Here is a 23,437-nt window from a genome sequence, read left to right as displayed (position 1 = left end):
TTGCTCCTGTTCTGCTTGTTTGCTTGTTTGTTTGTTTGTTTGTTTCACCTACCCTTCCTTCCTCCCTTCTTCTTGCCCTCATGCCTCTCCTCTCCCTTTCTTCCTCCTTCCTCCTCTCTTTGCCTTTCCTTCTGTCGTTCCACACTGTAGCCTAGGCTGGCCCTGAAGCCCCAAAGTGTGGAGGTGATGTGTGGGCACCACCTTGCCCCATACAGACCACTCTTCTTTAAACCTTCCAGCAACTTCGTGAAACAGGACCAGTTTCCCAGCAGCAGGCCAAGAGCAAGCTAGAGATGTAGGACCTTGGTTGGAGACTTTGTAGACCCTTGTCAGCAGTGCATTTAAGCAAGTATGAGTCTTCATAAGTGTAGGGCTGTTTGGTGATTCAGTCTATAGGACCATGGGGCCAGCCTCAGGGATAAATACACCATGGACTTATTCTATTTAGGGAGATGAGGAGGCTTGGAAAGACCATGAACTTAGCCCTAGTCTCTGTGGCAGAGCTGGACTCCAGCATCCTGTAGTGTGGACAAAGCAAGACTTCTCTGCCCTCTGCCCTCGACCTGTCTACAGTGGTGCTGTGCTATGTGCACATCTGGTGGTGTGCAGAGGTGAATGAAGATGTTGCCTCAGCAATATCTTATCTGGAGAGCAGAAGTTGCAGGCAGGGAGACCAGGTTGATTAGATCACTCAGTTGACATTCACAAGTCTCCAGACCCACCATGCCCGCAGCTTGCACTTTTTTTTTCCTTATCTGTCACTCGGTGCCAGGTCAGCTTTTTGTATTCCAGAGAACTTCAAATACTTCTTTGTTCTTATCATGGATAGTACGTGGGCTCCCTGATTGGTGACTCACTGCGGGTGTGGGGGGGTGGTTCCTGTGCTGGCTGTTTTCTTTTCCACACACTCTCCTGTCTGGTAAAAGCCATGAACTTGCATTTCTCAGAATGCATACTTCCTATCTGTCTGTCATCAGCCATGACCTTGTCCCTTTTGCAACTAACTAGAATTCTTGGGTCTCCTCCCCGACTTCTACCTCGAGGGATGCTAAGGCAGATTATCAAATATCCATGGAGAATAAATAATAGTCAGATATAGGATAAGGTGGAAGGTCCTTTTTATGTTCCTCCTCCCTTAGTGTTGGGATTACAGGCAGGAGGTACCATGCCTGGAAGGTTCCAAGTTCTTGATGGTGCCTCTTTGATGATCTGGTATTAAAGAAGACTTCACGTTGAGCAATAGATTTGCAACTATGCAGCTAGGCACAGGTCTCTTGGTCTCCTTGAGTGTAAGTAAGTAACATCAGCCCTTCAGTAAGGGATTAAACTACCAGTTTCTTGTTGGTCAAGAAACCACCAGGTTCTTGTTATCAAGAAGTCCATGACTCAGCCGGGCGGTGGTGGCGCACGCCTTTAATCCCAGCACTCGGGAGGCAGAGGCAGGCGGATCTTTGTGAGTTTGAGGCCAGCCTGGGCTACCAAGTGAGTCCCAGGAAAGGCGCAAAGCTACACCGAGAAACCCTGTCTCGAAAAAACCAAAAAAAAAAAAAAAAAAAAAAAAAAGAAGTCCATGACTCCATTGTACATCCTGAAGGCTTATCAAGGGGTCTGGACTGTTGTACTTAAGTGTCTTAATGGGGGGGGGGGCAAATCTAAAACACACCTATGTTCAGGATGCATCCCAAGAGATTCATCTTCCATTGGTGTAGGGAAGGAGCCCCAGCTTGTGTGTGTGTGTGTGTGTGTGTGTGTGTGTGTGTGTGTGTGTTGTAAGTGCCTCCATGTGCTTCTCATGTGCAGCCAAGGTCAAAACCAAGGTCAAGAAACGCTAAGTGACAAGCACTCACACGCAGGGCTCATTGCTCCTGCATAGGCATTGACTGAGTTTTTGCAGCTTTCATTCGCTACCACTTTTATTTTCTTCAGCAAAATGATCTAAAATTTAGACTCTAAGTGAAGTCCTCACATAAATAGCCTCGAATGAGAGCTGAATGGGATGATGTAAGCTATGTCCCCACTTGAAGGTGTACTTGTGTCATAGCCTGTGTTCCCAGGCTTGTTTACTCTGTTTGTCACTATAGGACAAACCCACACACACACACACACACACACACACACAACACACACACAACACACACACACACACACACACAACACACACACACAACACACACACAACACACACACACACACACACACACAACACACACACGCACACACACACACACACGCACACCACAACACAACACAACACACACACACACACACACACAACACACACACACACAACACACACACACACAACACACACACACACACACACACAAAACACACACACACACACACACACACACAACACAACAACACACACACAACAACACAACAACACACACACACACAACAACAACAACACACACACACACACACACACAACAACACACACACACACACACACACACACACACAACACACACACACACACACACACACACAACACAACACAACACACGCACGCACGCACGCACACACACACACACACACACACACACACACACACACACACACACACCAGTTGGCATGGTGGGTCATGTCACCAAGCCAAGATGGGGGGTTAGCCCATAACCAGCTGCCTCCTCCACGTCTTCCATCCCTCTTTTCAGGTAGAGATGTTTAGGTTGATTCCTTCCTACCCAGAAGGGCCTCGCGGGTCTCCCGGTCTTCCAGTGCTGTACCACCACCCTCTCTTGAGTGAGTTGTCACCGGTGTGACAGGGAGGCAGGGCAACACTGGATGGTGGGTCCAGTGGGGAGACACTGTGGCTGCAGGTTTGGTCACGGCAGTTCACAGTGCATCCTGTTCATACCTTGCCGGATCAGGAAGCAAGGCAGGGTTTTAACCCTCATGGTCCACTCCTGTGTCCGATACCTACCACCTAGGCCTTATGTCCCAGCCAGACCAGGACCGACCCCACAAATAGTGTCACCAGCTGCAGACCAAATGTTCAAACATAGGAGCCCGTGGGAGACATTTCACGTTCAAACCAAACCAGGAATGATGAGATCCATGTTTCCTGCATATGGTGTCTTCCCTCCCAGGCACCCTAATAGGTCTCTCTAAGACAGTGGTTCTCACCCTTCCTAAGGTTGAGACCCTTTAATACAGTTCATGTTGTGCTGACCCCCAACCATAAAATTATTTCCTTGCTACTCCATAACTGTCATTTCGCTACTGTTATGAATGTTTTTACAATGTTATTGTAAATACCTGTGTTTTCTGATGGTCTTAGGCAACCCCTATGAAAGGCTGTTTGATGCCCAAAGGGGTTGCGACCCACAGGTTGAGAACCACTGTTCTAGGATCTGCCATGCTAACTAAAGCAAAACACCAGGTCTACAGACAGAAAGAAGGAATTCGGGCTTCATCTCATTTCATTTGACAAAAGCAGAGCCAAAACGGAGGTGCTAGGATTTTAGTATCTTGTAAGTATACTCATAGGATTGAGTGGGGCTAATGGAATTGAGCTCAGAATATGTTTTTCTGGCCTCCACTGGTCTTTTGCCAGGTTGGAGTGGATGACTTTTTTTCCTGGAAGTTATTTTTGTTGGTGGTGTTCATTTATTTTAACCTTTATGCTTACCTTGTCTCAAGAGCTACTGGAGATGTACAGTATTGCCTTGGGGACCCTGTGTTAGTCCGTGTGAGCCCAGGACAACCACTTTGATTCCTACATTAGCATTTAAACACAATGCCATTTGGTGGTACAGGAAAGGTACATGCCAGCCATTGTCTCTGCAATCCAGGTTGGCAGAAAGAAATTCATAAGGTCCACAAAAGTTCAAAAGACCGAGTTTATTATTTGTCCACTAAAATTTGCTTTAATAAATTACACATTTATTAATCAGCCTTCCTTGCAATACTTCTGCTCAATTGGATGGCTTCATCGAACTTCCAAGGCGCCTGGGCAAAGTAAACAAGGAAATATCTGGGTACTGCTTATCAATAGAGTAGCTAGGCATTGGGAGACTAACTGTCTCCTCCACACCTGCTCTACTGCATGTAGTTCCTCTGAAGAATGAAGCCAACTTCCAATGATCTCTACTTCATAAAATCCTCAAGGAGTCATCAATGGCTTTGTTCACTGGTAGATGCAATATTTGGGGAGATTCTTGGGGGGCAGTGGGGCTATGGAATGTGAGGCCTGGTTGAAGGACATGAGACATCTGAATCATACCTTAGAAAGATAGCTCTTGGCCATGCCCCCTCCTGCTAGTCTCAGCCTCTTGGATGTCATGACGTGAGCAGCTTTTTTCCATGATGCCCCTGTGCCTTGCCATGGGCCTGAAACCAATGGCACCAGCACACAGTATACAGAAGTCGCTGACAGGCAAGCTGAGATAAATACTCCCTCCTTTAAACTGTTTCTCTCCAGTACTTGTCTCTGTGATGAAAATTCTGCCTAAGGCATGTGGGAATAACCTTGAGCCTTAGCTCCCCACTCTAGTTAGTGTTCTATGCCCCTGACCTTGGGGAGAATGCCAGTATTCCTGGGAGAAAATTAGAGGTTTGGTCTTTTGGATACCTTAAACACCTGACAATGAGAGGTTAGTTAACTGACTGTATCCCAAGTGAAGGTTGCGCTGCCTCCTGAGCAACACACAGCTTATGAAGTGTGCTCCTCAATGAAAGCTGGTGCTCAGTGAGTAATCTTCCGTTAGTCAAGTGGAAGGCAACACAGCCTGGCCAAGGTAAATCCCTGGCTCTGGTATGAGTGTGCCACGGGGAAATGACAGTGTCTTATGGCCTTGCCTGTGAGAGTGACCCCTATGGAGTGTGCTTTCAGGATGGGTCTTATGTCAAAGGCTTCTCTGCTCATGTTTCCATGGCTGTGTTTATACAAATTAAGCTGTTTCAAGATTGGTTTTAGGCTAATTATTTAGCCATTTAGCGGGTGGGGGGGGTGGGGGGGTGGGGGGGGTGGGGGGGTGGGGGGGGTGGGGGGGTACTCCCATGATTAGGCATTATTATAGGCAAGTTTCCTGGACTTGTGGCACATAGTAGATGCTTAATGAGTGTTGGTCCCACTGTTGCTCAATCGGTGCCCCAGCAGTCTAAACGAGCTCAGCTCACCACTTTAAAGTCAACCTGCTATAGAAAAAAGATATTGCTTGGTTGGGGTTTCTGTTTTCCTAGTGGAGAAAAAGAACAGTAGCAGCAAAATGACTGTTAAAATGTCCAAGTAGACCACCCTGTCCCGGGTGCGTGGCAGGCTCTGCTCCTGCTGCTCAGAGCTGCTGCTCGGGACTCTGAAACTCAGTGCCTGCCTCCGTCCGAGTTTCAAAGAGCCCCATCTAGGGAGTGGGTTGTCACTAATGACAAGGTCTCGGGCTGTGGACAACCGTGGTTGAAGTGGTCTGGTGATGAAGTCATGGGAATTAAGGCATGTTATCTGTCATGAGGCTAAGTTCCCAGAGCTGAGCTCCACAGGGCTAGGCATCATTCTCAGGGCTTATTTTAGAGCCGAATGAAAGCAGGCAATTATCTTGTTTTGTGACTATAATCAGCAGAACAGGATGCAGGTAGCCACAAAGTGGAGTTATTTAAAACAGAAAAAAAAAAAAGGAAAGAAAAAAATCAATTCCAAAAGAGCAATAATCTGAAAGTCTCTCTCTCTCTCTCTCTCTCTCTCTCTCTCTCTCTCTCTCTCTCTCTCTCTCTCTCTGTCTCTTTCTCTCTCTCTCTCTCTCTCTCTCAACATCTGGTTAAGGATGTCAATGTGTGGAGAAGACAGGGAGGGTGACTCTCTGACCTCTTTGGGAACAGTAGTATCAGACAGTCCCTCCCCCATCCATTTGCAATGAGAGGCAGGTGCTCAGGCCCGGAAGCTTCCCCACAGCGGTTCATTTCACCCTCAGCATGTCAGCTGGGGTCTCTGGAAAAGATCCAGGGAGAATCCCGAGCTTCCAGCCATCTGTCAGTCAGAGGATTACCATGGTTACCACCAGGCAGCTGGTCTCATGAGCCAGCTGGTTCATTCTGACTGGGGGTGGCGGGGCTGCTCAGTAGCCCCTCAGCTGGAGCCACAAAATAATCCTGCGCTTTGGTTCTGAGAACCTATCTTGGGCAGCATTTGTTATGATAGTCCAGTGAGAGCCTGGCATGGATATAGGTGTGAGTCGGGGTGTTCCTGAGACTCTTTCAGAACCTACTTCTGAAAAGAAGGCAGAGTGAAGTGGATTCAGATTGGTCCTCGGCTCATTCTGGCTCTGTCCCTGGTTAGCTGTGTGGACTTAGACATGTTAGGCTGGCTGAGGCTTGATTTGCACTTTTGGCAAATAGGGTGATATGCTTTGAAGATTATGGTCGCTACCTAGGATCCACCCGACAGCAGCTTCTGTTAGCACAGTCCTCGGCTCAGAATGGGAGGATGGATGTTGCTATAGCACATTTCCCTCACCCCAGCTCCGGGGGAGGGTGCCCTGAACTGCAGTAACAAATATGGTTGCTTGCCTGTGAGCTGTCCATCCTCTGCCCCGCTGATTGCAGCCAGAGCCTAGACTTCACCAAGGGTAATGTGTGACTGATTCAAGGTGGTTGTTTCTATTTCCATAAACAAAGCTGCTCATTTGCAGGAAGAAACAGGTAGACATAGGGGAGACCGTTTTTGATGGGAAGAGTCGCCCAGGACTGCATGGGCCATTGTGTGACCACCCCTTGGGGCTCACCGTGTCATCCCTATGTGCCACTGGTTGGAGCTGAACTCTACTGCAGTTTGGTCAGAGGTGGCCAGTTTTCCTTTGGCACCCATACATGGATTTGTTCTGTCTCTGGCAAGTTGTCCCAAAAAGGTCTGTACATGATGTCTTGGGGCTTACTTAGGTGAGATTGTCATCAAGCAGTAATTCATGCATTTGCCTTGGGAAACAATTCCCTTTCCATCATCTATTCTGTGCTAGGGGCTGGGGTAGTGAGGGAGGTGAGAGACAGGGACCACTGGCCATATAGAGCAGCTGTATTGTATCATAGTATTCTTTCTAAGCATAGCAATAAGTGCACCCCGTGTTAGGCAATGGACTGTTCTAGAAAGGAATTCTTGTGGGGAGAATTCTACACCAACATATAGGAGTGGATGTATTAAGCTATTTGAAATCTCTCCATGTCAGGCTGGACTTTGGTGGTCTCATCTTTGGACTGCCAGGAATTGTGGGACACTGAAGGCCAGATGGGGATGCATGCCCCTATGACCACTTCTTCTGAGATAAAGCACATGCTCCATTCACCTTTATGTGGTCAGAAATTTTTCTGTGTCCCACCCTGTCCACAGCTGCTCAGACCCAAGTAAACACACAGAAGCTTGTGTTAATTAAAACTGCTTGGCCATTAGCTCAGACCTACCACTGTCTAGCTCTTACATTTAAACTCAGCCCATTTCTGTTCATCTATATGTTGTCACATGTTCCGTGGCTTTACCTGTGTGCTGTTACATGCTGCTCCCTGGATGGCAGGCTGGTGTCTCCTGACTCAGTCTTCCTCTTCCCAGAATTCTCCTTGTCTGCTTATCCTGCCTATACTTCCTGCCTGGCTACTGGCCAATCAGCATTTCATTTATCAACCAATCAGAGCAACACATATTCACAGCATACAGACCATCCCATAGCACCTTTAGTCTTTCAAAATTGTCAACTAGGGACCAAAATACCTTAGAGGACTAACTGTACCGTGTTCCTGGGGCTGACAGCTATACTCTTATCAGCAATAGAAACAAAGTATCCACATTCCTGTTTCATATTCTATGCTGTTTTCAAACAAGGATGCCCTACTACTGGAGTGATAACACTGAGTGAATTGTCGTCAACAAGCCACCCAGTTTCTTCCTCCTGTTACTTTGGGTATTGACTCAATCCTGGTCTGTTTCCTAGTGCATGGGAACACGCAGATGGTGCTGCCATTTTGTAACCCAAAGTGGCTCTTGCTGGATCTCATCTAACAAACAGATGCATCCAGAGACCCGGATTCAATCAGAGTAGCCTAGGCAGTACAGTGCTCTATGCAAACTGTTCTTGTTTTGAAGTAAAGTGGAGAATTCATCAAGGTAGATGGTTTTTTTAAATTTCCCTGTGCTGTTCCAAACATCTTCATTCCCATCCTTTAAGCTCCAGTGATGATGTGACATGACAGTTCCCAGTACATTCACAGCTAGGCTCTATGCCTGAAACAGTCTGACTTCTTTCTGTTTGTGACAATCATTCATGATGCTAGTGATCCCTCATCCCTCCTGGCCCTAAGCGTTACGTAGTAGCCATATGTTTTCATTTCCTCTTTCTATTCTCCTGTAGAATCACCCTGTACGACTACCAAGCCATGTGTCGAGCCAACAAGGAGAGCAGCGACAGCGCCCACGGACTCCTGGATGTAAGTACGAAGCTGACCCCCAGATAATAGCTGGGTACCTCTGCTGCCTTGGGGACATGTGGCTCAGACTTTAGGGTAATCAAATGTCCCTTACTCAAAACCAAGAACGTTTAAAGGTTATTTCCTGACTTTACTCACTAAGAACTGCTTCTGTTTAAACCCAGATCCAGGGATTATATAAGTCAAAAATTAGGTCACGGTCTTAGCTGGATTAATGAACAGCCCCCCTTTTGGAGAGACAAGGAGAGACGCTTCACTGATGGTTACATAAGAGAATTAAAAGAATTTGGTTTTGTTCAACAGAAATTGTCCTTCCAGGGGAGTTGATGAGACAGCTCAATCACTAAAGTTCTTTCCACATAACGATGAAGATCTGAGTGTGGGTCCCCAGTACTCACAGGAAAGCCTAATGTGGCAGTGCACATCTGTAACCCAGCACACAGCAGATGCAACATGGAGTCAAGCAGATCTCCACCACTGTCTGGCCAGCTGGAATCTGTCTCAAAAACCAAAGTGAACTGCAGCTGAGGGAAACATCTGCCATCTACCTCTGGCCTCCACACACAGGCACACACACATAATACTGAGCACCTTCACAAATGCGCACATGCGTGTCCCCTGAGGATATCACAACCTCAGGTCAAGGCACACAGTGCTGTGTCCTTAAAACCTGCCTCCAGACTGCCAGAAATCAACTATTCCCAGTTTTAAAAATGTAATTTGTATGCCGGGCGGTGGTGGCGCACGCCTTTAATCCCAGCACTCGGGAGGCAGAGCCAGGCGGATCTCTGTGAGTTCGAGGCCAGCCTGGGCTACCAAGTGAGCTCCAGGAAAGGCGCAAAGCTACACAGAGAAACCCTGTCTCGAAAAACCAAAAAAAAAAAAAAAAAAAAAAAAAAAAAAAAAAAAAATGTAATTTGTAATGTACAGAAAATACCAGTTTGACCCTCAATTACCTGCAAACTCAGAAGTTTTTTCTTTCTTACAGTATTTCTCAAGATAAGCCACATGTGTATACAAACAAAACCATTGACATGTGATTTTGGAAATACTAAAATCCAACCAAAAATCTCCCTTCAATTGCAAGATTTCAAAGCCATCTTGCTATACTTTATTGGCCTCTGTGAGACAGGAGGCTTTACAAGGGACGTATCGGAACACCAAATGTTTAACGTGACCCTTCTTCGCTGAGTGAGCAAGGGTCCGAGCCTCATAGTTTCTGAGCGGCCACTGAGAGCTGGACTTTACAGAAAACAGCACTTAAAGGAAACTTTAGAGGAAACGTCACTTCTGATGGGGGCTTTTTGTTTGGATACTGGCTTCCCTGCACTTGGTGTGGCTATTTCCAGATCTGGAATGTTCCCAAGATTGGTTTTCATCATTACTTTAAAAAAAAAAAAAAAAAAAAAAAAAAAAAAAAAAACTCCAGGGCCTTCTCCTGATCTTTTGCTTTTAAAAATCTTAATCCCTATTTGCATAATCCTTTTGTTTGCTCAGATATCCAGTTGGAGCTGGGTCTAGCAAGTTCTGCGGGAGCTCCTTTGGCCCTGGCCTCTGGCCAGCCAGTGCCAAGCTACACAGCCTGTCATCTCAGCCCCTCCTCCACTACCATCCCAGAGGGAACAAGACCCAGAATTAGCCCGTGATCTGACTCCCTGGCTCTTTCTGGGGCCAGGGGAAAGCAGCGATGGCTTTAATGCTGGACCGCCTAATGGCAAAACCATGTGGCTTTGAGACACATTTGGTTTCAAGAAATTGTTAAAAGTTAGTCTCTTTCTCTGACCCTAAACCTGGAGGCGCAGAGTCCTCTGGTTCAGGGGCCTGATGGTGAAGACCTCACGGAAATCGGAGCAAGAACGTACAACCTTGGAAAGCGGAGTGGGCCGGGGCTAAGCCCACTAGGTTTAGTTGTTTTGTTTGCTTGTTTATGCTGCTCTTTGCCGCTTTCTGGCTTGAGACAGGAACCTTTCAGCAACAGCTAGGGGACTGTAAATTTGTTCTTGTTTTATTTTAAACTGGGTAATTCCTCCACTCCCCGTTCTGGCTCTTGTAATTAAAATGCTCAGAGAGGAGGATTAGGCAGCTGTCGCCTCAGAAACTGAGATTTGGCACGCACGTTCCTCACGGCAGCCACAAAAGGTGCTGAGAATTTTCTGGACCTGATGTCTGGAGCCCAGCTCTGCCAATGCCATGGGCCGCCTCACAGGTCTATACACCACTTACATATCTGGAATACCTAGGTACAAAGAGCCAACTGAGGGGGACATGGTATTTTCCAGAATCCAGGAAATTGAATTATCCACATAGGAAATATCACAGAGTAAACAATCCCACTGCTTTTTTTAATTAAAATATTCTGAAATAAAGATTAGGCTGTCAATGCCTTCTTTTATAGCATGCAGGGGATTTTCTGTGGGGATAAAATCACATGTTCATATGGTTATCATTTTTTCAAGTCCAAATATGTAAGTGCGAGAAAGGGCAGCCCAAATCCTACATAATTCATGGAAGGCATTAAAATCAAGTGTGTTCAATTTGTGCTTCTCTCAATGAATGACACACAGTGATGGAGAACTTCGAGTCACCTTTCCAAAGGGGAGCGCTGAGAATTACCATTTGAAATTAGTTACATGATTCCAGCCCCTCAGCATCAGGCTGTGAAATATTAGCCCCTAGAGGGTGAAGGTTTAGGCATCCTTTGTTGAACTTCCTCCTTCCCCCCAGTGATAACCCTTGTATTAGATCATGTTTATTTTACTTGTAAATCACATCTCACTACAGGGGAGTTCAAAGTTTTAAAATGTTAGTTTTGGGATACAGTGTCCAAGCATTTTCTTTCTTTAGCTAGACCCTCCCTGGTTTTTTTAACATGATATCCATCTCTCCAGAAGAATAACATTGTCTCTATGTAAAGCCTTAAGTCAAACTACAAACCTCTTGTGTAATCCGTTGTTTTAACGGGACGAATTCTTCCCTTCAGCCCTATAAGGCCCTCCTCTCGGCAGCCAAGTGGATAATGACGGAACTTGTCTTGTAAGTACCATCTGCTATATTCTTTTCCACAAGGATCCCTGCTCCTCCTTTTCTCTGATAAAGTGGACGGGGAGATGGTGCTTCCTGCTCTCGATAACCTTGGATCCCCTGAACACCTCAAAGTCCTGACCTCTGGGACCACAAAGCTATCTATTTTAATGTTAGTTACTCCAAACTACGCTGTCCGCCTCTATGTCGTCGTTAAGCAGACTAACAGCTTATGATACACAAGCCGAATGTATTTATTGTGGTTACTGTTAAATTTAACACGGATGCCTAGCTGCCTTAATGCTGCCTGGGTGGGCTGTGGTCAAGAGAACACACAACCAAGCTGTCCACTGGCGCTCAGATGTATTGGCTTGGGCAGCAGCCAGCTTTACATGGGCCACATGAAGGGCTAGGGGGCTCTACCTAGGTATGGGTTAATAAGTTAACCTTATCAAATCCAGGTCCTCAGACGCAGGCCGGGTAACTCTGTGACTTAGGTCAGACTTGAAATATGACAGGGATGAAAACTCTGGCCTCCAGGTGAGATAATGGCGCATGTAGCAACAGTGTAGCCCTGAGGAGCATGTGGACCAGACGGAGCAACTCGCACCCAACTGTCCCTCTCCCTTTCTCCCAGCCAGGATCCAGTGCTAGAGGGTTAGGGCATATCCCTTGCCATTTGGTGAATTGACATTGTCTATGTTTTATGTTTCGCTTTAATGCAATCTATATTAATTCCACAATGTTTATAAATCCAAAGGCAAACGAGTGTTCTGTATATGGAAGAGACAGAAGACACACCAAGGCTTGTGTGATGGCGAAGTAATTGTGAGGGACAGTGACCATGAGTATGACAAATAAGTGAAAAGTATTTGTTTGTCTATTGCCATTCATTTAAAAGAAGGTGACTTCTATTGTTTTTGTACCCTTTGCTATTAATTGAGGTATTCTGATTTTTCTGAAGTTGGATTATGGCATAATTTCATTAAAAGTTTGACCCACTCTTTGCCCCCATGCACAGGTATAAACACATTTGCTGAACCCATCCTATACTGCTGCAGACCATGGTTCTGACCCAGAAGAATGTTCTATTTCTAAGTTCTGAAATAAGGCAGAAGGCCCTTTAGAAACTGGCTATTTATTGTGGAATAAAACCAGGTGTTATTATGTGTAAATACAAGTGAATTACTAGAGGCTGACTTCTGACCAAACAGCAGACATTTCTCAGCTACAAATCCTCCTCACCTAGGAGACCATGATCTCAGGGCTGTGCTGGCACTGATGGTAGCTTTTTCCAAGTGAGCCGAAGCCTCGTGGCAATCCAATGGGAACTCAGCCAGCCACGCCAATGTCTCCAAAGGGCAGTGTTATTGTTTCAAATGGGGTCGGGGCAGCACAAAATGACCTAAAGAGCACTGTTCTAGCCAGGCCTTAGACGACCATGTAACCCTGGACTTTTCTGCCTTTCATTTAGGTTCCTGGTGGAATTTAACCTGTGCAGTTGGTGGCCCTCGGACATGACCGCTGAAGGTAGGCAGCAACTGGGGTTTCTGTTTCTCAGTGTGAGTGATGAGCCCTGGGTTCTGACACTTTTTCATCAGGGATCCACTGGCTCGTGTTAAACCCCACAGGACACTGTAACTGTTCTTCAGCTCTGTCAGCAGAAAGCCACCCTGCTGAAGCCCATGCCATGCAGTCTGAGCCAGAATCCTCAGATGCTTTCCACCCATGTTTGCTTTGACCCGTTTCCCTGACAGAAGCAGAAAGGTCTGAAATCTTCACAAAGCTGGCAGGCAACATGAAACGCTAAGTGAGGCGGACAAGCGGTTCATGTCCTGGCTGGATGAACGGATAATCACTCTAGTTTCATCCACACAACTGCAGAAACATGAGTTGATCTGAGTGACAGTTAGTGGACATTCTCAGAGACCCAAGTCAGGTCTATAGCATGGGTTTAACTCTGACTTCAAATCTTACCTTTGGCAAACGAATTCATCTCAAGGCTCAGTGTCTCCATCAAAAGCACAGTGGGAAGAATATTTATCTCCATGTGCATGTTGTGGTGTGTGTGTGTGTGTGTGTGTGTGTGTGTGTGTGTGTGTGTGTGTGTGTGTGTGTGTGTTGTATGTGTGTAATAAGATAGATAAATCATGTTCCCTGATGACCAGAGTAAATGGAACCTAAGATGTTACTGTAATTAATCTCTGATAATGAAGATGATAGTGTTGACATTGGCAGAGTTGACGTTCACCTTCAAAACCATCCCTCCATTGTGAGCTGTCTCCTGGCCATCTCCCCTAGGCCTTCTCAGCCAATGCAAGTTCTCAGATACTCTCTGGTTTTATTGTTTGTTTTGTTTTTCTGAATTCTTTAAACCTGGATGTTAAAGACTGGTAGGTGGGGTACTAGCATGAATTTTATTTTCAACTGTTTGTTTTAGTTTAAAGGTACAATTTAGGTATTGGATATTAGCATTGCATTTCATGCCTTCGGAGCCTTCTGCATGGATTTTCCGAATCCCCAAACATTTCCTCCTGCCCCCTGCTCAGTCCCTTAACACTCCATCCCTGCCCTTCTCTACCACCTTTCTTTTCTCCTTTTCCATGACGCCAGGTTTCCTTGGTGATACAAATATGCCTATCCATTCTCATCAGCGTCCAACTGAGGCTGAGGGCATAGCAGGTACTTTGCTTGTTAAATACCCTATTGAGTCATCCTTGTGCCAGGCATGACTGCATCAAGCCCACTGGGTTAGTACTAGTTTTGAATTGTAGTGTGTATTTATTATCCTAGTCTAGAAATTCAATGTGAGGAAAAAACTGAGGCTGTTAAGAAGGGTTTCCATAGCTGACATGGCCCTCACAATACCAGACAATGGTGACTTGTTAAATGTCCCCTAACGAGGTCATTTTAGGATTAAAATTCACCCACAGAAAGGTGTATTTTAATGGTACTGCAAAATTTTTAATTAAATTTATAAAATATTGGTCTGCCTATCTAGCCAAATGCAAGGATTCATGCCTGTAGGCCCACAAGCTACTCCGGAAGCTGAGGCAAGAGAATTGCTTTGAGTTTAGGAGGTGAAAACTAGCCTGAGCCACATAGCAAGGTCCATACCCCCCCCCAAAAAAAATCATAAAAATATGTAAAATGATAAACAAAACCCAAGATATAAGACTTGCAGTCCAGTGGTGGGGAGCTGTGGAGTTAATATGATCAGAGATCAACATGAGGAATGGGAAGTGAGTACACAGAAAACAAACTATGGCTTGGGGTGGCGGGGAAAAAAAGACTATTATATCCCCTAAACGTTACCTATGGTATAAATTTGCTTGTGTTGATATTATATACACTTTAGAAAAGAAAGGTGAGGTGGAGCAGAGGAGATCAATAGATTCGGAGGGCTTGGGTTGCAGCTTGGTTACGAGCATCTTTCTCTAGCACCAGTAACTGAGAACAAAGATTGGCCATCTAAATGAGGCTGTGATGCCTATGCAGTGGCTGTCTAGCCCACAGGTTACACCGTGCCTATGCAGGAGTGTCTGGAATCTCAGGTTTCCTCAATGGTTAGTGAAAGGTGAGTTAGGCATAGCTCAGGGTTGTGGTGATATTTTATTTGTACTGAAATGTTATTTTAATTTTATGTTAATAAATAAAGTTGCCCTGGGGTCAGAGATTTTCTCTGATTTGTCAAATACAAATGGACTAGACATCGTTTAGGTATTTGTTACTTGTATATATTGTATATAGTTATTCTACTTTTGTATATAGTTTTTCTTTTGTTAGTTATAACCTTTTGCCTTTTTTCTTTTTATTAAAATAAAAAAGGGGAAATGTGGTGATATTTTATTTGTACTGAAATGTTATTTTAATTTTATGTTAATAAATAAAGTTGCCCTGGGGTCAGAGCTATTAGAGCCATAGTAAGAGCGTGGTGGTTAGAAGAGCTAGGTAGATTTCTGTGTGTTCAGGGATACAGCCAGTATTGGAGACATACACCTTTAAGACCTGGAGGGCGGTACTTACAGGCAGTGATGAGGCAGTCATGTGGTTGGGTTTACAACCAATGAGAAGGCAGAACAGAAAGATTATTTAAACAGGGACACAGGAAGTACCTCTCTCTCGGGGAAGCTAGGAGCACTGCAGGAGGTAAGATTTTATCTCTGAGCTCTGACCTCTCGGCTTTTCTCTTTTACCTTGGCTCTGTGTTTCTTATTTTAATAATACGATTGGTTACATCTACACAGGGTGGAATGGGGCCCTGGAGTGCATGGACTGGAGTCCAGCATGAAGATGCAGGTTCCTGGGTTGTTTTTTTGGGGGGTAGCTATTCCTTAGGAGTGAGCTTCGTGCTGAGGATGGTGGACTAGTCATGTGGGTGGGTTATTTCTTGGCCTTCAGCCGCCTTCTTCACAGATGAGGAAGGAACTCTTTTTTTTTGAGGTTGTTTCTCTGCATAGCTGAGAATGATCTTGAACTTTTGATCCTCCTGCTAGGGTGTTCTTTACACAATGCTGAGGACTAGATCTTCCTGAATGCTAAACAAATACACTACCACCTGAGCCACATCCTTAGTCCCCAAGAAAGACATTCTTTGTGTCAATTTCCACTCTCAGACGGACCTCCCGTTCTCACCTTGACCTGTCATCTCAAATATCTTCCCTCACTTTGGATTCCAAAGATTTGACTTTGTTTTGTTTTGAGAGTGCATCACTGCGATCTTGGCTGAGAGCAGTATTGTTCAGCTGAGGGGCCGTCCTGTCTCTCAGCAGTCACCGCAATATTTGGAGACATGTTTGATTGCCACAGCTTGCTACTGGCATCTAGTGGGTAGAGGCCAGGATGCTGCTCTACATCCTCCAACACTCAGGTCAGCCCCCACAACAAAGCAGTAGCTGATGCAGAAGTCCTGGCCCTGATGGAGGGGTGGAAGTCAGGGCACAGTGATTAATAAAGATGTGCTTACTGCATGGATTCTATAGACACTCCAGAAGGTTCCCACTCTGAGTTCTACATCTCCTATCCCTTCACAAATGTCCCAACGCAGGTCAAAATTATGATGTAATGCTTTAGTTCTCTGTGCTCTGCCTTGAGAGTCTGCTCACACCTTTCCTAAAAGATAATTTCAAAATGTCCAGTTTACTCTAGCTCAGTGCTTCTCAAGCTTCCTAATGCTGTGACTCTTTAACACAGTGCTTCATGTTGTGCTGACTCCCAGCCATAAAATTATTTTGTTGGTACTTCATAACTATAATTTTGCTACTGATATGAATTATAGTATACATATCTGATATGCAGTATATATGATAGGTGACCCCCAAAGGAGTCACGACCCAAAGGTTGAGAACCACTGCTCTCAACTTCATCCCACAGATCATAAGAAGAGCTGGTCAAGTAATCACGTTATTGCCAGTGGTGTGCTGACACAGAATACTTCAGCACTTCCAGAGTGCTGCGAATTCCTTTCATGTAGATAGAAACAGGGATATATTTAAAAAAAAAAAAAATTCATGAGAGGGAGAGCCCACACAGAGACCAAATCCAAGACTTTCTACCATAATAAAAGCCTTAGCTGCCTTTCTTTGAACATGATGTAGAGCTGAATCCCACATCTGAACCTTCTCACTCAGGCCCACAGCCGTCTATTCTTCCAGGGATGAATATGATGTTTGCCACGTTGTAGATGAAGACACTGAAACAAAGGGAAGTGTGTAAATTCATCCATGGGATGCTGTTATTGAAACTTTTTGTTAAGAGTCTGTGTAAATCCTGAATTCAGTCGAGGGGAGGAATGGTCTCAGCGCTATCTTGACTCACAATTCGTTCTAAATTTACCATTCTCTCACCAGATAAAGACCTTGGGCTGAGACATACATCTTTGTTTTAGCTAAAAATGGAATCCATAATTACACTGTTTATCTGCCTCATTTCCTTGATGAAGGGACCGTGGAAACCCGCTTCTACTTGATTACCACAAAGGTCTCATTTGGGTGAAGTTTAACAAAGAGACTGGAGCTTGCTGGCTGGCACCCAGTTATGAATGGGGATGCATTCACAGAGACAAAAGAAGAGCAAGGCTTTTCAAATGGCAAATCTACCCATTCCCTATCGCCTGCACATAATAATGGTGAACTCAAGTCAGTTATTCTCATTGGGGACATTTGTTGCTAAGGGAAAATTCAAGCGATCTGATTGTGTAAATGTTCTATTGAATGCTCTATGGAGAGTGAGTGGTAGGTGGGTCATGGTGACTTCAGCTTCAGATACCTGTGTATCTGAATATTGAATGAGAGCCAGACCAGAGTTATCAGCAAGTGTGGTTCCCGGGTGAGACTGTCCAGGTGCACACCTGGACCCTGCCACTCACAGCTGTGTGCCTTTGAACAGGCATCTTAATTTCACAGAGTTTTAGTTGCTTCATCTACCAAATTATATAGTAGCTGGGCTTTGCTTATTGTGTGGTGATGAAGGTTTCATTCGCAGATGCACACCAGCTCCTGCCCAGAAGCATCTCCTGAGTGGTAACTGCTGAAAGGCTTCAGTTGTTTTTCACTTAAGTACGTGGTGATGGTAGAAGGGATGTCACTGAGTGTAGAACATTTGCCTTGTCTAGGTGATGTCCTGGATGACACCACCCGCTCTGTGCCTATCAGTATATGCATATATAAGATTAGGACAAACCAGTCTATACAGGACTCAAGTCAGCTTGTGTCCAGCTTCGGAGCCACAGCTGTGCTTTCTGGGAGAAGCAAGACCTGACCTAGGCTAGCAAAAGCATCTTTGAATGCCTACACCTTTGCTAGATCACAAGTTTTGAATGCCCAGACTTAGAACTCAGTAAGTAGATGGCTGGCAGTCTCGGTTAGTCATTGGTTTGAAATTCCAAAGATAAACAGTAGTGACTGGCAAACATGGATGGTGTTTTCCACAATGCTCTAGACAAAGCAAGGCCCAGGTTAGTTAGAGTAAATGTGGCCATGGCTTTGTGGGATAATTTTTATGTTTCTCAAATCACATCCAGCCAGTCTACAGTCATGCTGCAAACAGAGTCAACAGTTATCATTACATCAGCATGGAGTACCCTACAATTGTCAAAGCAAAAGGAATTTCATCTCCAGTAAGGATCAGGGCCAAATGAGCTTCGCCATGGACATTTGGACTCATTCCATCATAAAAGAGCCCAGACAATTAGAATTAGAGATGGGGAAATTATCGGCTTATTTAAATCATGCATGTGTGTGTGTGTGTGTGTGTGTGTGTGTGTGTGTGTGTGTGTGTGCACTTGCCACCTCCCCCAGCCTGCCTCAATGACCTCTCACTTTGTTTCGTGGGCCTGACTTCACAAAGCTGTGAGGCTCATACATGCTGGATCAGAATAGCCCAAGTTCAATTTTGGCTCTGCCACCTACTTCCTGGGTGAACTTAAACCATTGATTTCCACCTTCATTCCCTTCCACCTACTCCACCAAGCAGAGCCTTCATTAAAAGTGAAAACTATCTTTTTAACTCCTTTAAAAGAAAAAGAAGTCCCTACTTCCCATTTTATTTTTTAATCTTGTCGTATTTTGCTATGGGATAAAGGAATGTGTATCAAGCAGAATAACATCTGGCCCACAGCAGTTCTTGAACGAACTTAGTTGTTTGTCGGCGGGTTTTTATATGTTGTTTGCAATAGTGTGCCGTGTTCACTTATAATCTACACTACTGTGTGCTTCATCTTCATTTCATTTGGAGGTGAGCTTTTTGAAATTCAGATAGTTTAAATATAAAAAGGAGGCTGCCTAAACTGGACACCAGAATCACTTGCCAAACAGAGAAAAGTCAATTGTGAAAATAAGAACTGTGAAAATAAAATGTGTTGCCAAACTGCGGCCAGATGGTCCCCTCCCCCAGTTAAGAGTACAACGAAGGGAGGGAGGAAAGGAAGGGAAAGGTGGTCCCAAAAAATCCAAGGACCCCCCCAACACACACACGAGAGAGAGAGAGAGAGAGAGAGAGAGAGAGAGAGAGAGAGAGAGAGAGAGAGAGAGAGCAAAGCTGCTACCTCTCTGCTCAAGACAGGCACCAAGGAAGAGCTGGCAAGAGGCTGGTACTGTTCCTACCTGGTGCTCTGTGTGTTCTGCCATGGGCTTGGGACAGGGCACATCTCCTCACCTTCCACCTCAGGGACAAGCAGTTTGTCACAAGGGGCTAAACTTCTTCCATTTGCTTTGTCTGTTGTATTTGCTTAAAAAAATAAATAAACAACACTACCCAAGGAACTGGAGAGATGGCTGTGTGTGTGTGTGTGTGTGTGTGTGTGTGTGAGAGAGAGAGAGAGAGAGAGAGAGAGAGAGAGAGAGAGAGAGAGAGAGAGAGAGAGAGAGAGGAGAGAGAGAGAGAGAAGGGAAGTCAGCAACTGGTCAATAAAGACACATGTTCTAGTGTTCTAGCTAAAAAAATAAGCTGAACTAGACTGCATTATTTGGTTTTAAATAAGAAAAAAAAATATGCCAATATACTACGACTCCCAATAATTATCTGACTATCAGCAGCTAGGTACTTTATAGTGTTGCTCTCATGGACCCTCGTAGATCCCACAGCATCCCAGGAAGGCGCTCTGCCGTGGTTCTGACACCCACCCACATGCCCCTGGAGTATAACTTGACATGTTGTATTCTATACATCATGTTTAGGAATTACAAATGTAAATTTTATATACAAGATTAATTCCATACATACATCACCAAAACCAAACCAAAACAAACAAAAAAAATGTGTATAGGAAACTCCAGATAGTCCACTGTGGAGATGTAAATGAGTAGACCTACTGTGCAGTGTACCTGAGCCGCTAGCATCCCATTTTGGAGAAGAGAATGCTGAGAGCTAGTTAGAAGTAGCAGAGTGGGGCATTTGTTTTCCAAATTTCTCTCCTGCACGAGCTTTTGCATTTAATCAAGAGCTATTGTATACATCATCATTGGCATCGTTTAATGTCACCACGCCAAGAGTGCTTATTCTTTCGTTCCTGTTATTGCTATAATTAACCCAGCACTTAGCACTCTCTACCAAGCACTGTACTCAGTGCTCATCAGTGTTCTGCTGACTTCCCCCATCAACCTCTGAAAGCAGAACTTGACACACTCCCGTGTGAATAAGAAAATTGAGACTTACAAACAGTTTGGATCCCATCAACTGGGTGTAAGTTATCTGAACTGTTTAATAGCCTCTAGCCTGTGTAGAGTGCTTCCTGGGCACTCATTCCTACACCCGCAATATTTAGTTATTTTACACCGACATGGTGTCTTATTGAATGAGAAACTTCATGACAGCAGAATTTGGAATGTGCTATACTTCAAAGACATTATGTATTTTACTATTTTATATTTCAATTTTCTTTCAATGATAGAACTATGGAATTGTGTCATGACATTTATCTTGCCCTCAATAACAGGGTAATGTGGTATAGCTTACATTTTTATGTATGTATTCAGATTCCCAGATGTGTTGGTGCTGAAGTCGTTGTGAGTCTGAGGTCAGAGACCCCGTGGTTGATGTTGACCCAGAAAAGTAGAATTCTTGTGATGCATAAATGATAGCCGATCAAGCCAACATAACTGCCTTAGGAATTATAGCTTACAGAGTTGCTTGGCAGACGAAATCACTGGACTAATTAGAAAATAATGCATTGTGCCGTGCCTAGAAAAATCACAGAGCTTCCTAAGTGGAACTGCATTTGAGCTGCCGTGGGTGGCCAGGCACGGCATCGAGCCCGAACACCGAGCTTTCATTATTCTGCTCCCCTTTTCCCTGCAGCCCAGAAACTGAAACAGACCCTGGAGCCTTGTGATACTGAATACCCTGCCTTTGTTTCCGAACGCACCATCAAGGAGACCACAGGGAACATTGCTTGTGAAGACTGCTCCAAGTAAGCCACCCCCAGCCCCCGCAACCCCGCTGTCCACACCTTTCTGTTTCACGTGGAGCTTTCCCCATGGGTCAGTGAGAATGGAGCACACATACAATCACACTGGGAGCCGGGAAACATGGCTGCCCTCTGGTGTGAGGACCTAATTCTGTCAACTGGGAAGAAACAGCCCTTGGTTTTGGTAGATTGATTTAAGATTGGGAAACATCCAGAATGTGTGACAATACATCTTGGGATATAAAAGAGTTTAGTTCAACTTGTTGATGTCTGGAGGAAGTCTTAATTGATGTTTTTGTTTTGTTTTGTTTTGTCTCCCCCCCCCCCCCCCCCCGACAGTTGTCAACTTCAGCAAATGTCCTTAGGTGTGTTTAGCAAGGACTCTGCTTCCTCGTGTATAGCTGAATCCCACCTCCTACATATGGCTTCTTTGTGGTCTGATATTGAGCATTTATGGTCTGAAGATAAATATATTTTAATAGTTTCATTGGTCATTTAGAAACTTTGGTCTCTGTTCCTGTTGGGCATGTACCTACTGGATAACCGGACCCATTCTTACTGATTTTGGTATTGTGTGTTCCCAAAACTATGTTGTTAATAGTACAGACACTCTATGTGTCATCCTGTCCTTTGGCCTTGTCACTATTGATGGATGACCCTTGATGAATATAAGTTTTCTTTTGCTTATATTTTAATATCGTATGTTTTCTCCTTTTCTGTTTTAGGCATTGTGTGCCGCTCTCAAGGAAGTGTTTGCCTTTCCTAATACATCCATGCTTGCATATTCATTCTGAACACACAGAGTGCTGTTTGTATTAGGAACTTTAACCCCTTGTGGCTTGTATGTGCCACACAGCACAAATGGAGCTCCTACTTCACCCTTTGTCATATATGAGTATAAACCCGTCCTTAGTGTTCTGTGTGTGGACAGTGGGGCATGCCTATACTACAGGGCCCATGTAAATGTCCGAGGGCAACTTTCTGGAGTGGGTTTTCTCCTTCTACCTTTACATGGATTCTGGTGACCAACCTACACTGGCAGGCTTATGCACCTGGATCTTTACCCACTGGACCATCTCGTCATCCCATTATTCCTTGACCTGCACTTTTGTGTATGTTTGTGCATATGTGGGGTATGTGTGGGGGGCTGGAGATTGAACCTAGAACTTCACATCTCTTAGGCAGCCGTTCTATTAATTTGTGCTTTCTATGGAACAGTCTTTGATTACCTATCCATTTGTAATGATGCTTATAGCCACCAATCTGCAGAGCTGTTTTTGATCTTGTGTGTTACCAGTGTTATGGACCATTAGTATAGCTTTGTGATCTGACTTGATACTTAGGAGAGCATATATCCTTTCCTTATTCTTCCTCTAAGTTTTCTTTGGTATTCTAGTTCTTTATCCTTTTATCCTAACTTGAGGATTTGCTTGTTAATTGCTGTGAATTCTAAGGTTTTCATGAAAATCACTGTAAGCTACAGTCAGCTTGAAGATGATAACTAATTTTAGGATACCTGAACTTCTTATTCATAAACTAAGCACATCTTCTTATTTATATGTCTTTTCCCATGCCCTTTAAAGCAGGTATAAATTGTATCAGTTTTTCTTGTTTTCATAAGTAGAACACATCTAAAAACATAGTTATATTTCTACCAATAAAAAACATAGTTATGTTTCTAATGTATAATGGTAGTACCTGAGGATAATAGTGATAGATAACGGTAATAGAGTTTCTGTTTCTGAATGTTTTATAGCCAATAGATTAGATCTAATCATTCTTATGTGGCTTCCATGGACTTTGTGCATATATAAAAATATCATTTATGAGAAGGGTCTGACCTCCATACTTAATTATTGTTTCATGATTTGTGGCACCAGATGCTATTGGCCAGATGTTTCTATTAATCATGTTTAATAATACCATGTTAAATGTGATATTTGTTAGATTTTTATTATAGGATGTAAATAATGTGAAATTTTCACATTAGCCATTTTTCCAACACCATATTTAGTTATTTTTAAAGGAATGGTAGGTGTGAACATTCCCTGCAATAAGGAGTGATTCTAGAATATTGTGATATTCCTCACTGAATACCATAAT

The 23,437-nt window shown here is 44.3% G+C and overlaps 1 protein-coding gene across 5 annotated transcripts in view; it reads left to right on the top strand.

The window, feature by feature from the left end:
• Cacna2d3 (calcium voltage-gated channel auxiliary subunit alpha2delta 3) overlaps nt 1-23,437 on the top strand; it is an 854,380-nt gene that overhangs the window by 787,264 nt on the left and 43,679 nt on the right. For all 5 annotated transcript variants that reach the window (XM_076544133.1, XM_076544132.1, XM_076544131.1 and 2 more), the window contains 4 exons: nt 8,334-8,409; nt 11,390-11,442; nt 12,905-12,960; nt 21,226-21,337. In XM_076544133.1, the coding sequence (XP_076400248.1) occupies nt 8,334-8,409; nt 11,390-11,442; nt 12,905-12,960; nt 21,226-21,337 (297 nt within the window). The remainder of the gene's footprint in view (nt 1-8,333; nt 8,410-11,389; nt 11,443-12,904; nt 12,961-21,225; nt 21,338-23,437) is intronic.

The sequence above is a fragment of the Peromyscus maniculatus genome, chromosome 9, assembly GCF_049852395.1.
Source record: "Peromyscus maniculatus bairdii isolate BWxNUB_F1_BW_parent chromosome 9, HU_Pman_BW_mat_3.1, whole genome shotgun sequence".
Lineage (NCBI taxonomy): Eukaryota > Metazoa > Chordata > Mammalia > Rodentia > Cricetidae > Peromyscus > Peromyscus maniculatus.
Note: the sequence above shows the minus strand (reverse complement) of the source record. Positions and strands in the feature narration are given on the sequence as shown.